This window comes from Eublepharis macularius, chromosome 5 (genome assembly GCF_028583425.1).
Source record: "Eublepharis macularius isolate TG4126 chromosome 5, MPM_Emac_v1.0, whole genome shotgun sequence".
NCBI classification, from domain to species: Eukaryota; Metazoa; Chordata; class Lepidosauria; order Squamata; family Eublepharidae; genus Eublepharis; species Eublepharis macularius.
Genome location: NC_072794.1, coordinates 173,873,875 through 173,888,352, shown reverse-complemented (window position 1 = coordinate 173,888,352; position 14,478 = coordinate 173,873,875). Strand labels below are relative to the sequence as shown.

The 14,478-nt window shown below is 50.2% G+C and overlaps 1 protein-coding gene across 3 annotated transcripts in view; it reads left to right on the top strand.

Moving 5' to 3' along the window:
- Positions 1–271: 271 nt before the first annotated feature.
- LOC129331018 (WAP four-disulfide core domain protein 3-like) overlaps positions 272–14,478 on the top strand; it is a 52,145-nt gene continuing 37,938 nt past the window's right edge. For all 3 annotated transcript variants that reach the window (XM_054981336.1, XM_054981339.1, XM_054981337.1), the window contains exons 1-3: positions 272–355; positions 6,450–6,632; positions 10,395–10,532. In XM_054981336.1, coding sequence (XP_054837311.1) covers positions 274–355; positions 6,450–6,632; positions 10,395–10,532 — 403 coding nt within the window. In that variant the 5' untranslated portion in view covers positions 272–273. The remainder of the gene's footprint in view (positions 356–6,449; positions 6,633–10,394; positions 10,533–14,478) is intronic.

The window sequence follows — 14,478 nt, the reverse complement described above, 5'->3', positions numbered from 1 at the left end:
GGAGGCAGCCGTTCTCTCTCAGCCTCTGCTATCCTCACTTTCTTCGTCATTCTGCTTGGAAATATGAGGCAATCCTGGGTGCTCTCTTTCTCGGCATTCGAGATCTTTGTGTTCCAAATGTAATTACTGGGTTCCGCAGCTGCTGTAAATCTCTCATTCTTGCTGTGTCCGTATTCAGGCTGTGTTGGGCTGTCATTGTTAGGAGCTGCCCCATCCAGCTCTTATAAAGTATCCCAGCATTGGTTTGCGACAGGGAACCAAAGCGGCCAAGCCATGCAGCCCACCAGACCCTGCCTTGTGATGCTCCTCACCCTCTGGGCTCAGCAGGCATCAGTGTCTTCTCAGGAGTCCCATGGTAAGTGTCTCTGGGCTTGGATCACAGAATCCTAGGGTTGGAAGGGACCTCCAGGGTCATCTAGTCCAGCCCCCTGCACAATGCAGGAAATTCACAACTACATTCCCCCCACACACACACACCCTGTGACCCCTGCTCCATGCCCAGAAAATGGCAAAATGCTGTCAGGATCCCTAGCCAATCTGGTCTGAGGAAAATTCCTATCTGACCCCAAGGTGATGATTGGCATTACCCTGGGCATGTAAGAAGGGGACACAAGAACTAAGCATGGATGTAACCCTTCCTGCCCTCTCTCTCATGATCTGCTCAGGCTTACAGAATCAGCATTGCTGTCCGATGGCCATCTAGCCTCTGCTTAAAAACCTCCAAAGAAGGAGAGCCCATCACCTCCCGAGGAAGCCTGTTCTACTCAGGGACCACTTGAACTGTCAGGAAATTCTTCCTAATGTTTAGCCAAAAGCTCTTTTGAATTCATTTCAAGCCGTTGGTTCTGGTCCAGCCTTCTGGGCAGTGGCAAACAACCCCGTGCCATCCTTTATATGACAGCCCTTCAAGTACTTGAAGATGGTTATCATATCACCTCTCAGTCGTGTCCTTTTCAGGCTTAACTTACCAATTTCCTTCAACCTTTCCTCCTAGGACTTGGTCTCCAGACCCCTCACCATCTTCCTTGCCCTCCTCTGGACACGTTCCAGCTTGTCTATATCCTTCTGAAATTGTAGTGCCCAAAACTGAACACAATACTCTAAGGGCCAAGCTACACGTGACGAATGTCACTTGAACGGCAAGTGGATTGAGTGGAGGGCAAGTGAACAGGGAGAAATACACTTGCTGTTCAAGTCTCATTCGTCAGTTGTAGCTTGGCCCTGAGTGAGGTCCAACTAGAGCAGAGTAGAGCAATACCATGATTTCTCGTGATCTGGAGACTATATATTTCTCTTGATACAGCCCAAAACCGCATTTGCCTTTTTAGCTATCTCATCACACTGCTGACTCATGTCCAGTGTATGGTCTACTAAGACCTCTAGATCCTTTTCGCACATACTACTGTCAGGACAAGTCTCCCCCATCCTATAATTATGCATTTGATTTTTCCTACCTAATGCTGAACTTTGCATTCATCTCTGTTGAAATTCATTTTATTTGTTTTAGCCCAGTTTTCCAGCCTGTCAAGATCATCCTGTATCCTGACTCTGTCTTCTACCGTATTTGCTACCCCTCCCAATTTAGTATCATCTGCGAATTCAATAAGCATTCCCTCTATTCCTTCATCCAAATCATTTATAAAAATGCTAAACAGAACAGGTCCCAGGACCAATCCCTAAGGCACTCCACTTGTCACTCTTCTCCAAGAGGATGAGGAACCGTTAACTAGTGCGATCTGTCAACAGTTACAGATGGTCAAACTCCATTTCTGGTCAGGTCAGTGCTGAGAATCCTAAATAAGCCAATGGCAGTCCCTTTCTATGCTCTCAGAACTGAGGGAACCCCCCCACACTTCTCAGTTCTTCTGCAGGATAGGCAATAGACACATTATTCCCAGACTCTAAATGTAGCCCCCTTCGTTTCCTTTTGTTTTGATGTGGGGTACCAAAGTGACATCCTTTGCCCCACCATACAAGCCCAGTGAAGTCAACCATTCCTTGTTGGAACAGCAGCCATGTTGGAAGAGAGAGCAATCAAAAATGTTACACTTGGACATGTAACATTTCCTCCAACTTTTGGACCCAAGCCAACATGGCAGCACATTGCTCTCCTTTCGGGTTCAAATTCTCCAGGTGGCTGTGGGGGCAGAATGGCAAGGGAAGAAAATGACTGGGCAGACGTGGGCCTGACAGGAACCAGGCAGCAGGGACAGTTTCCTTCGGGGCCGTGGGGGCATAAAGCTCTGGTACTTTTAAGCCTCATAGCTCTTTCTACAGAAAAGTGAGGTCTTTGGGATGACCTGAATGAATGGAAGCCAAGGATAATCCCTACGCTGAATGCTAAGATTGGAAACGGGCACTCTGGGCACATGCAGAGTGCCTTTGTCTCACTTCCTGGTATTCGGGGATGAGGTTAGCAGGAGTGATTTGCAGGCTAGCTTGTGTGTGAAATCCTCCAGTTTAGTAACCAAAGCAGGGACCCACTGCCACAGCTTGAACCCTTCCTCACAGTCTTATGGCCCCCAACATCGCTTGAGAGGAGAAAGTGTGCCTGGAAGCCACACCAGCAAAAGGGCTGATGGCCAATTTGGAGAAGATATCCCTAGGGATGTGGTGGGGTCCCACTCGTCTTTGGACCACTCCTTGCCAGGGATGCTTTAGGCTGTTCCTGCATTGGGCAGGGGGTTGAACTAGATGGTCTGTAAGACCCCTTCCAACTCTGGGATTCTATTTACGATTTTATGATTCTATTAAAATAATTTTTCTCCAGATAATCGTAGTACAAGCTTCACAAAGCCCACAAGCACCTTTATTTTGAGGGCTCTGAAGTTTTACTCTCTCTGACTGCATAGTTCCACACGTCTGTACAAATGCGAACCCTTCATAAGGATGTCAAAAACTCTGAAATCACGCGTAAAAGAAGCCATAAAGTTCCCTAAGAAAGTTGACTGCATTTCATGGACTTAACAGAGTATGGCGGGATAATATTCTCTCGGAGCCCTGCATGGATCTCTGTTCCTGCTTCCTCTTTTCTCGCCCCAGCCTACTGAAAACTTATGTTCTCCTCAGCTACGCCCATTCGTGGAGGGAGAGTCCAGACTGCACCCCCCCCAACCCGTCATCCCACCAGCCACGTAGAGCCCTGGACTGCAGCCCCCTTGCTGCTCTCGTGGAGGCCCTGCTGGTGCTGGCCCTGAGGCCCCATCTCCTCTGCCGTACTTTGCAGGCACCCTCTGAAAGAAGCAACCAGGTAGCGAGAGGAGGCCATTCAGCAGCGGAGGGGGGTTCTTTCCAAGCACAGGAAGGCTCGGAGTCACCGCCCCACCCCCAGAAAACACCTCCCAGACTTCTCCCCCCCCCTTCTGAACAGCACGGCCTGACCCAGCTGACCTTTCGGCTCTCTGCTGGCACCTGCGTCTTCCCCCTCCCCTGTGAGGGAATCTCTCGGAGTCGGTGGCCAGGGCAATGGAAACTATGCACTCAGCCTCCTCCAGAGTCTCTCAGGGCAGGGCACGTTGCACCTCTTAGGAAACCCCCTTCTGGCTCCACTCCTGGAATGAACCACAGGTGGATCCCCTGCGCTGCACCTTGAGGGCACAACTGCTCGGCTCGCCCTGGTGCTTGACATTCACAGGGTGCCCAGTGCAGGTGAACGTTTGGTGCCACCTGCTGCCCTTTTGTGGAGAAGCAGGAGGAATGCTTTAATGAGGCCGGGAAGTAAGTCCAGCCTTTTCAAAAGCACCAGTTTTGAAGCCAGGGCCCGTTCACATGTTATGCTTATTTCTTGCCTGGGGTGGTGGAATGGCATGGAACAGCTCCATCTTGTTAGATCTTGGAAGCGAAGCAGGTCCAGTACTTGGAATGGGAGACCACCAGCATACACTGGAGTAAAAAGACAAAGGTGGTCCCCTGTGCAAGCACCGAGTCATTACTGACCCATGGGGGGACGTCGCATCACGATGGTTGGGGTGGTTTGCCATTGCCTTCCTCAGTCATCTACAGACCCCCAGGAAACTGGGTACTCATTTTACCGACCTCAGAAGGATGGAAGGCTGAGTCAACCTTGAGCCGGCTACCTGAACTCAGGTCGTGTGAGCAGAGCTTGGGCTGCAGTACTGCCGCTTACCACTCTGCACCACGGGGCTCTTATACATACACTGGAGAGGAGACACAAATATAAAAATGGAGACTTTGAGGAATTGCAGTTCAACTGTGAACAACAGAGGTTTCCCGATGCTCTGGTTCCATTTCAGAAGCATGACCAGGTATTTCAGACCTCCAAAATCCAAAAGAATACTTTAGAACTATCCCCAAACACAAGCCCCCGCCCCAGGAGCTCCTTTCAGAGCTCCCCTCCCCAGTTTCTTCTGTCATTATGTGCTATGGCCCGTAACATCACTCTAGGAAGGAACAAAAGGGTTCCACGCCCTTCATACTGCCCTAGCTGCGGTAGATAGATAGAAGGCCAAGTCTAGGATGGATGAGATTCGAGCTAGGCTGTGCACGTTATAGTATTGTAGGTACAGAAAATTGGCGGGCACCCCTCAGTCAGATAACAGTGAAGGGGGTTCATTGAGGCCAGCCCCTAATTGGCTATTGTGGGGGGGGGCTGCCCTGGCGTTGTGCAGCATCAGCTGAATTCTAGCAGCTGTATAGCATGGAGGGAGGGAGGTGAGAGCCGAGGCACATCAGTGGTAGCTGCATTGAGATTGTACCCAAGGCAGGATTATTCACAAGCAATCCTGCCTATCAAAAGATGGTTTGCACGTCATGAGAGTAGGAAACAATGTGTTTGGTAAGAGCCTTTCTATCCTGATAAGGAGGGCTTTAAACTAAATCCTGTGAGGGGGAGAGACAAAAATTCAAAGCCTGTGACTGGAGATGAGAACATTGAAGACCTGCAGGGAGTGGAACGTATGCTAGGAAACGTTAAGTCTCAGGTAAGCACAGAAACAAACTCACGGCTTCCGGTGCCTCTACAGGAATGCACAGAGTATGGGAAACAAGCAGGAGGAAACTGAAGTCCTAATACAGGAAGGGGACTATGACACAATAGGCATTACTGAAACTTGGTGGGATGACACTCCATTCTAGGAATGAGGGATACGACTTGTTCAAAAGGGACCGAGAAATAAAGAAGGGAGGAGTAGCATTATATGTAAAGGAGGTATATACTTGTGAGGAAATACATGTAACTGAGCATGGAAATTCAGTCGAGAGTCTCTGGGTAAAAATAAAAGGAATAAGAAATAATAGTGATATTATCATGCGGGTCTGCTATAGACCAACAAGCCAGGCAGAGGGATGAGATGCTCCTAGAACAAATTACAAAGTCCTCAAAGTGACGAGACACAGCGATCACGAGAGATTTCAACTACCCTATGATTCTATGATTCTAAGCAGTACATGCTCAGAGGCACTCTCACACATTCAAGGGCTGAGTTCCGGCATTCCCAACGTATCCCAGGGTTAAGCTTGTCCCTGATTACATTCTGTCTAGAATCTCTGAACACAAGAAGCTGTTTCCCTGCCGTCCCTGACTGGCAGTGACTCTCCACGGTCTGAGAGAAGGGTCTAAATAAAAGGTCTTTCGCGTCCCCTTCTACCTAATCTGTTAAACCGACTTGCTGGGGATCCCCACATGCTGAGCAGATGCTCTACCACTGAGCCACAGCCTTCTCTTGGGGGATGCTTTTTGGTGCACCTCTGAAGAGCGTGTGGAAGAGGGTGCGAAGGGAAGACGAAGAGGGGGCTGGGGGCTGAACTGGGCTTGGCACCCAGTTCTGCACTCATGGCAACCCCCCCCCCTCTGTGCCCGCTCTTCTTTCAGAGCACCCAGGCATGTGCCCCAAGATGCCAGTTTTGCAGACTTGGGTCCCTGTAAGAATCTGTCAAGACTCTCCCCAAAAGTCTTCTCCGGTTTAGAAAAGCTTTATTGGAAATTGCTAGTATCGTGATCTTCCTAAGAGCAAAATTGTCCGGAATGAGGCACAGTCAGATTTCGTAAGCATATAATATTTACAAGCTAACCCTTCCCCTCCCCTTCCTTCAACATCTGAGTTCAAGGTTCTTTCCCAGCTGCTGGGAACCAGCATCGTTTTAAGAGAGAGAACTTCAGACAGGAGCCACATCCTGGGAGAGCTGGGAGTCCCAGCTGCAACAGATAAACATCACATCACAACTCCCACCTCCCCCCAACCCCAAGTATAGGTATGGCAAGATGCTGCCATCCTATTGACAGCCCCCTGCAAATATACCTGCGACGATGTTCAAGACTGCCCTCGCCCCCAAAAGTGCTGCTTCACTGGCTGCAGCCGTGGCTGCATGGATCCAGGTTCTGGTGGAGGACCCCTTTCCCACTGCTGCTCTCCAGGAGCCTAGGCGCATGGCGCACTCAGGCAGCTGGTGCTGCAGAAGCTCTTGATAAACTTCCTTTCTCCCTGTAACAGGTCTCCCTTACCGCTGCACCTTACCACCTGAGATGGGGCCATGCAAAATGAAGATTCGGCGTTTCTATTACGACCCTGCTCAAGGGGGATGCCTGACATTTACCTACGGGGGCTGCCAGGGCAACAGCAACAACTTTGAGACAAAGGAGGAATGCGAGGAGGCCTGTGGGGAAATTGGTCCAGGTATGGAGCTCCTGCCTTTCCTTATTACGTGTCTGTGTGACCCCAGCAAGGGGTTTTCAAGGCAAGGGAGGTGCAGAGGGGGTTTGCCAGGGCCTGACCCTGCTTAGCTTCTGAGATCTGACATGAGCGGACTATAACGTGGTGCCTTTCCTCCCTCCTTATATATTAGTTTAGAAAATATATTTTCCCCCACTCTAGGGACCTTCTTGAAGCAGCTTACAACTAATAAAAAAATTAAAACACAAGCGTTAAAAACCATCCAATGCCATTAAAACAAGTCAGAGCTTAACAACAGCATAAGAAACATGCTGAACAGCCTAAAATGGCTTAGATAAAAGGATGGTCAGTCAAGAAGCAGAGTATAAAATCTTTAGTTAAAAACTTGTATCAAAAAGGGATGTTTTAGCCTGGCACCTAAGAGAAAGTAAGGGAAACCTCTCAGGGGAAGGCATTACACAGGTGAGGTGCCACCAGGGCATTTTTTCAGCTGGAACGCAGTGGAACGGAGTTCCGGCACCTCTTGAAAATGGTCACGTGGCTGGTGGCCCCGCCCCCTGATCTCCAGACAGAGGGGAGTTTAGATTGTCCTCCGCATCAGTGGCACAGAGGGCGATCTAAACTCCCCTCTGTCTGGAGATCCGGGGGCGGAGCCTCTGGCCATGTGACCATTTTCGCCAAGGGTGATTTAAACTTTAAAAAACTCCCCCCTTGTTCCAGCTGACCCAAAGTGATGTCATTCTGTGGTCCTGAGTTCCACCACCTCTTTTCCCAGAAAAAAAGCCCTGGGTGCCACCACTGAAAAAGCCCAGTATCTGGTCAATACCTGCCTCACCTCTGCAGGCGGGGGCACAGAGAAGGCTTGCCGGTCCTCTGGTTGGGTCAGGTTAATCCCCACTCCCATTTCATTGCCCACCACTTCTCAGGAGAAAAGAAAAACACCCATCGTCGTGTATGCCATTATATCATTTCCAGGGGAAATCCAGACATGATGGGGGATAGCTCTAGGAATTGCTGGAAACTCTATGGTTGGGTACATGCAGTGGGCCCAGACAGAAAGTTAGGAGAAACCCTGGCAAGAAACGGAAGCTGCATTCTGATCTCCAGCTCTGGGAGGATGTGGGCTGGGGAGAGGAGACCACAACTGGGCAATGTATGAAAGGCAAAACATTGCCTGGCTTGATCAATAATGCTTGCAGAGATCCCAAGTAAGAGTCATACCTACTTGAGTCATACTTGGGTTCTGAATTTCAGAATAAAGGAATCAAACTTTACACCATTCCAAGTCAATGAACTGCTTCCTTTGCTTAGATTAGACTTTGCTCTTGCGCAAGCAGACTGCGTACGCCTGCAGGGGCCTAATCTGGCACCAACAGGGCAAGAACGGGCTGCTGCTGGGCACAGGAGCCCATCAGGACACCTTTTGCCTCCCCTCCCTGGAGGTGCTTCCTACCCGCAGCAGCCCTGCCAGTGCACACCCTGCCAGCAAATCCATGGCAAGTAGACCTGGTGTCCATGGTTCCAGAGGCCAGGTCTACTGAAGAAGCCACAGAAAGGAGGTATACTTGGTCTGTGAGGGATTGGAGGCCAGGTCTCACAGCTGGCAAAGGGGTGGAAGAGGGGGGCAGGCAGCCACATGCTGCTGTGCCCAGTGCTGTTCAGGGTCACACCGGGCTGGAGCTGCTGTGCCTGCCAGGCCACCTGGCATGGTCCTATTTGGGGCCATGCCAGGCAGGCTGGGGGGCGCGCAAGGGGGGGCAGCTCAATGTCCTCCACCGGGCAGCCATCAGGATCAGGCAGCTGCTGGTGGGGAGCACGGGTGAGGGGCAGCTCTGGTTCCTGGCCCAGCAGTGACTTCTTCCAACCTCATTGGCGGAGAGAGCCACTCCCCTCTTCCCCCTCTAGGGGAACACCAATGCGCCTGCTCTGTGGAATCAATATGAGTCGTCTGAAATGCGCTTACTGAATTATGTTATAGGATGATAATTCAGTATTTATGCAAGCTGCCAGTGGGCTCCTTATGCATGTGACATACTCTTCTTTGTGCTTTCTGGGGACTTCCCTACTAAAGTGCCGGGTGCCTGTATGTCTGAATGCCTCCCTGGAGAATTGCTGTGAAAGGGTCTGAGCTCCTGAGTGGCAGTGAATAGATCACCTATTCAGCAGTGGGCAGAAAGGCAATCCTCCAGTACCCAAAGCATGAGGAAGTGTCACCCAAAGACATCAAAGGGCAGGCGTGGAAGACTCTAAGGGGGACAATGAGCTACACCAGAGCGGAAAGCAGAGAGGGATGGTCCATGGAGCACTTTATGGAAGTCTGGGAGGAGAAGGCTTGACTTCCAAGGGAGGGCTCAGAGAAAGGGGAGGGACTGAGCTGGTGGGGCTTCCTGGCCCTTCTTCCAATGGTGAGAGTGGAGTGAAAGAGGGGTGGGTGCCTTGGTACACAGTGGCAACAGGCAGCCATTCATGCGGGGGTTCCACTCACATCCACAGCTGCCTGTTGAGAGATATACAAACAATAACACTTTCTGACTTTTCTCAGATGCAGGAAAAACAAGTTAACCTAAGCAGAGTGTTTAAAATATTTTTTCCACAATTCCCCAAGGTAGTATAGAATGATGGTTGTTGTGGGTTTTCTGGGCTGTATTGCCGTGGTCTTGACATTGTAGTTCCTGACGTTTCGCCAGCGGCTGTGGCTGGCATCTTCAGAGGTGTAGCACCAAAAGACAGAGATCTCTCAGTGTCACAGTGTGGAAAAGATGTTGGCAGGTCATTTGTATCTACTCAGGAGGGGTGGGGTTGAGCTGAGTCCTCCTGTAAGAGTTTCCCAGGGTGTGGAATGCTAATGGCGGGAGGCTTCCCTGTATCCTGAGGAGGTTCTTTTGCATATGGATTGGTGCTTGATGTGCTAATCTTCTCTGCAGGGCTATTGTCGGGGATAGAATGTTTTGTTAGCCTGATGTTTTTCAGAACTGGAAACCATGCTCTGTTCATTCTTAAGGGGCACAGTATCTTATTCCAGGACACCAAAATACTGGACAACACTTCCAACTACTTTGTCAGACTGCACAGGGAAGCCATTGAAATTCACAAGCATAAGCAAAACTTCAACAGGAAAGAAGAAACCTTAAGAATGAACAGAGCATGGTTTCCAGTTCTGAAAAACACCAGGCTAACAAAACATTCTATCCCCGACAATAGCCCTGCAGAGAAGATTAGCGCATCAAGCACCAATCCATATGCAAAAGAACCTCCTCAGGATACAGTGAAGCCTCCCGCCATTAGCATTCCACACCCTGGGAAACTCTTACAGGATGACTCAGCTCAACCCCACCCCTCCTGAGTAGATACAAATGACCTACATCTCTTCTCTTTTCCACACTGTGACACTGAGAGATCTCTGTCTTTTGGTGCTACACCTCTGAAGATGCCAGCCACAGCTGCTGGCGAAACGTCAGGAACTACAATGCCAAGATCACGGCAATACAGCCCGGAAAACCCACAACAACCATCGTTCTCCGGCCGTGAAAGCCTTCAACAATACGTAGTACAGAATATCTCCAGTGCTGACCCAGCTCACCAAGTGCTGGATATAGAACGGATATTGTGCCCTTAAAGACAGCCCAGCCGTGCCCCTTGCCAAGGCCGAAGGACCTCAGAGGATTCTACTGATAATGTAGTGTGGGGAGATGGGCTGATATGGGGCTTGCTGTTGGACAGCAAAGCCAATCTTTGCCTGGCAACTAAATGGCTGATCTGTTACAGACAAACCTGGCAGGTGCCCCACCCCAGAGGGCCCTGGCACCTGTGTGCATGGCTGTTCTTCAGATTATTCATGCGATGGAATCCAGAAGTGCTGCAGCAATGGCTGTGGGCAGGTGTGCATAGATCCAGTATTTCCAGGTAAGGGTGACCTTCTCTTGGCATTGGAAGCTCAGATGCGCCATTGACATGCCTCCAAATGCAATTTGCGCAGAAATGGCCATTTCCTCCAAGGTTTTCCACCATTGGTGGGTAGTAGAGAGAGAAAGCCTTTAGCTTGCTGGTGCAATCGTGATGGTTCTTCCTCTTCAGTCTGAGGGAACCACTCACAGGCCAGCACCGACTGCAGTCCTTGTGGCCGAAAGCATGAGCCTCTGGGGCAATCGACCCCAAAGTTCTGCCCATCTCTGAGCTCTGACCCATCTGGGGACTCTGCCCACAGGCAACCCCCAGAGACAGGCCAGCCAATCAGAGCCACCTCAGCTTAGAAAGGGAGAGTTGATACATTTTCCTTTGGATAGAGAGGCTGCAGCTCTGGATAAGAGCATAAGCTGTAGTCAGGCTTCTCATTTCGACAATTTATTTAGGGGTCCCGGTCACATAGGAAATTTGTTTTAAGGAAATAAACGAGCAATTGGTGAAGGACCAGCCAAAATCTAAACTCACTTGTATTCAGGGCTCATTTTGAGGGGGGAACGTACCGGAATGCTGTTCCGGTGGAACTTCTGAAAAGAGATCATGTGGGTGATGGCCCCACCCACGTGATTCCTTTTGCTTGCCCACAGTAGGTGGTGGCCACAGCAGCAGCAGCAGAAGCACCCCATTGCCACCCGAAGCAGGCCCTGTGGCCAGCTGCTGCTGCTGCAGCCTGCACAGCCCATCCTCCCAGCTTGCAGGCCAGCTGAGGTGGCGTGCAGCTGGTGGCGGCCTCCAGAACAGGCCCCATGGCTAACTGGCGCTGCTGCAGCCTGCGCAGCCCGACTTCCCAGTGGAGTGTGGCGGCCTCCAGAGAAGGCCCCATGACCAGCCGGCACTGCTGTGGCCTGCACGGGCATTCCTCCAGCCTGCAAGCGGTGGCCAGTATCTCTCCCCCACTCCTCAGTATCTGTGTTTTGCTGGCATCCCTTCCGGTGATGTCAAGGGGTGTGACATATGCCAATGAGTTAGTCTAATGAGTTATGCTAATGAGTTCTTACAGCTCTTTTTCTACGAAATGACCCCTGCTTGTCTTGGTTTGGAGCCCTGGATCTGTCTATGTTAGAAAGCCATCTAGAACCTGGGTAGGAGCTATGTTGCCAAGGGGCAATGGATCTTTTTCATCTGAGGACCATAAGCACATCCGTGTTGAAGGAAAATGGAGTTATTAAATCACTGGAAAAATTTACAGGAAGTACAAAAGGGAGAATATGCTTATGCCCAATACTGATGTTGGGACCCCCAGGGAAATGACAACAGGTGGACCCTGGTTCTGGTCCATTGCACAGTGCTGTTCTGCAGTTCAGCCTAATTGTGGAGAGTAACCTCTTCCCACAAAGTTTTTTGCTATGGTCCTACTTTCTCGTAAATAGTCAGATGTTTGAGTGGAAGACGAAGATGTTTCTGTGAAGACGAAGAAATTGGCTGTATGGAATGTTGTTTTTAAGTCTTCGGGGATGTAAATAAGTAAGTAAAAATTACAGTCCATCTCCTTACAAAATGGACAAACAGCTAGTTTGTGGTCGTTAACTTTGTAGATAATCACATCCAGATACTTAATATGCATGTCACTATGGTTCCCTGTAAACTTAATACGGGTATCTAGATTATTCATCCACTGCATAAATGCTTCAACAAACAACGAACAGAAGTGAACATGTCCCCTTAATGAACATGTTTGGTGTTCAGTGTTCGTGGCCCTTGTCAGAGGGATGTGGGGAGTCCCCTTGTCCCTCTGACAGTGGGCAGAGCCGGCACCATGGAGCTTTGTTCAGCCCGCTGTTAGAGGGATGAGCGGACTCCCCTCATCCCTCTGACAGTGGGCAGAGCAGGTGCCATGGGGCTTCATTCTGCCTGCTGTCAGAGGGATGAGGGGACACCCCTCGTCCCTCTGACAGCGATCAGAGATGTCACCACGGGGCTTCATTCTGCCCACTGTCAGAGGGACAAGGGGACTCCCGTCCCCTCATTCCTCTGACAGCAGGCAGAGCTGGTGCTGCAGGGCTTCATTCTTCCTGCTGTCATAGGGACGAGGGGACACCCCTTGTTCCTCTGAGAGCAGGCAGAGCTGCCACCACGGGGCTTCATTCTGCTTGTTGCCAGAGGGACGAGGGGACTCCCCTCAAGCCGCCGCTGCGGGGCTTTGTTCTGCTCACTGTCAGCGAGCACAGCTGATGCAACAGCAATTCATTCTGCCTGCTGTCAGACGGACAAGGGGACTCCCCTCCCCTCATCCCTCTGACATCAGGCAGAGCCAGCACCACGGAGCTTCATTCTGCCTGCTGTCAGAGGGACAAGGGGACTCCCCTCCCTCTGACATTGGGCAGAGCTGCCACCGCGGGGTTTCATTCTGCCTGCTGTCAGAGGGATGAGGGGACACCCCTTCGTCCTCCTGACAGCAGTCAGAGCTGCTGCAATGGGGCTTCATTCTGCCTGCTGTTAGAAGGATGAAGGGACTCCCCTCGAGCCGCCGCTGTGGGGCTTTGTTCTGCCCGCTGTCAGAGGGACAAGGGGTCTCCCATCGTCCCTCTGACAGCGAGTAGAGCTGGCACCGTGGGGCTTCATTCTCCCCTATGTCAGAGGAACGAGGGGATTCCCCCATCCTCTGATCGGAAGCAGAGCTGGCAGAGGCTTCTCTCCATCCCTCTTGCATCGGGAGACCCAGCACTGCCCCATTTGCTCTCATTTTCTCTTCAGAGTGGCAAAAACTTGACTGTCTGCTGGAAGCTGAAGGGTTAAAGCCAGAAGGAAAGCGAGAGGGAGTTGATACGGAGTTCAGTCCCTCCCTACCTCCATTGCCAGGGGAATTGATTGAAAGGTGCCATACTGTCTGGCTTGACAAACTGCTAATGAACGCACGAACAAGGCTTTGCAATGACCACTTGTTTGTTCAGAATGCGGCCTCACGAACGTCCTGTTCATGAACAGCTGAATCCAATGTTCGTGGCTTTTTCCCGTTCATATTGCTGTTCATGCCCATGTCTACTCCAGACTACATTTACCATTAATTCCTCTTGGTCCAGAATAGGAAGGTACACAATTGAATCACTGCCTAGGACACCTGTACCTGAGTACAGTAGGAAGTGATTTCAAATGAGGACTTTTAAGCATACCTCTGTCTTGAGTTCTTGATATTAATTGGAACACATATTCCAATTTGGTCGTATATTGATTATATTTATTATTGTATTGTCTAGAGTTACCGTGTGTTAAATTTGACTGACCACTGAAGAAGGCCACATGGCCCAAACACTTTTGGTCAGGGTCACGTAAATTTCTGGTTTGAGTTTTTTTGTCATAATATTTTAATCTGTATTGAGACTATATTTGGGGCTGCAATACTTTTAATATGATTCTGTAATAAATATATGTATTTTGTTGTATATTGATATACATCAATACATGTATTTACTACTTATTATAGCGCCAAATATAGTCTCGATACTTTGTTGTATATTGATATATATGTAAGAGCCCCATGGCACAGAGTGATAAGCTGCAGTACTGCAGCCCAAGCTCTGCTCACGACCTGAGTTCGACCCTGGCAAACCACTCCGTAAAAAGATTGTCAAGAAAATGTAGTGATGTGCGTCGTCCTATGGATCAGTAATGACTCGGTGCTTGCATAGGGAACTACCTTTACCTACCCTATAACATAATTCCCTTAGGTCTATCCGATGACTCGCTGGCACAGGTGCAGTCCTGGCAAGCCACTGGACCTCAGAAGGGCCCAGGGGAGTAGACCTGGCCTCTGCAAATTTAAAGGCCAGGTCTACTCACCATGGCTTTGCATAGCAGTCGTCTCCGGCCTCCCTAGCCCCAATCAGGGCAGGCTGTCATGGGGCATTCCTGGCTTGCCTGCATTCCGCCTCCCAAGAATCCCCCACACACA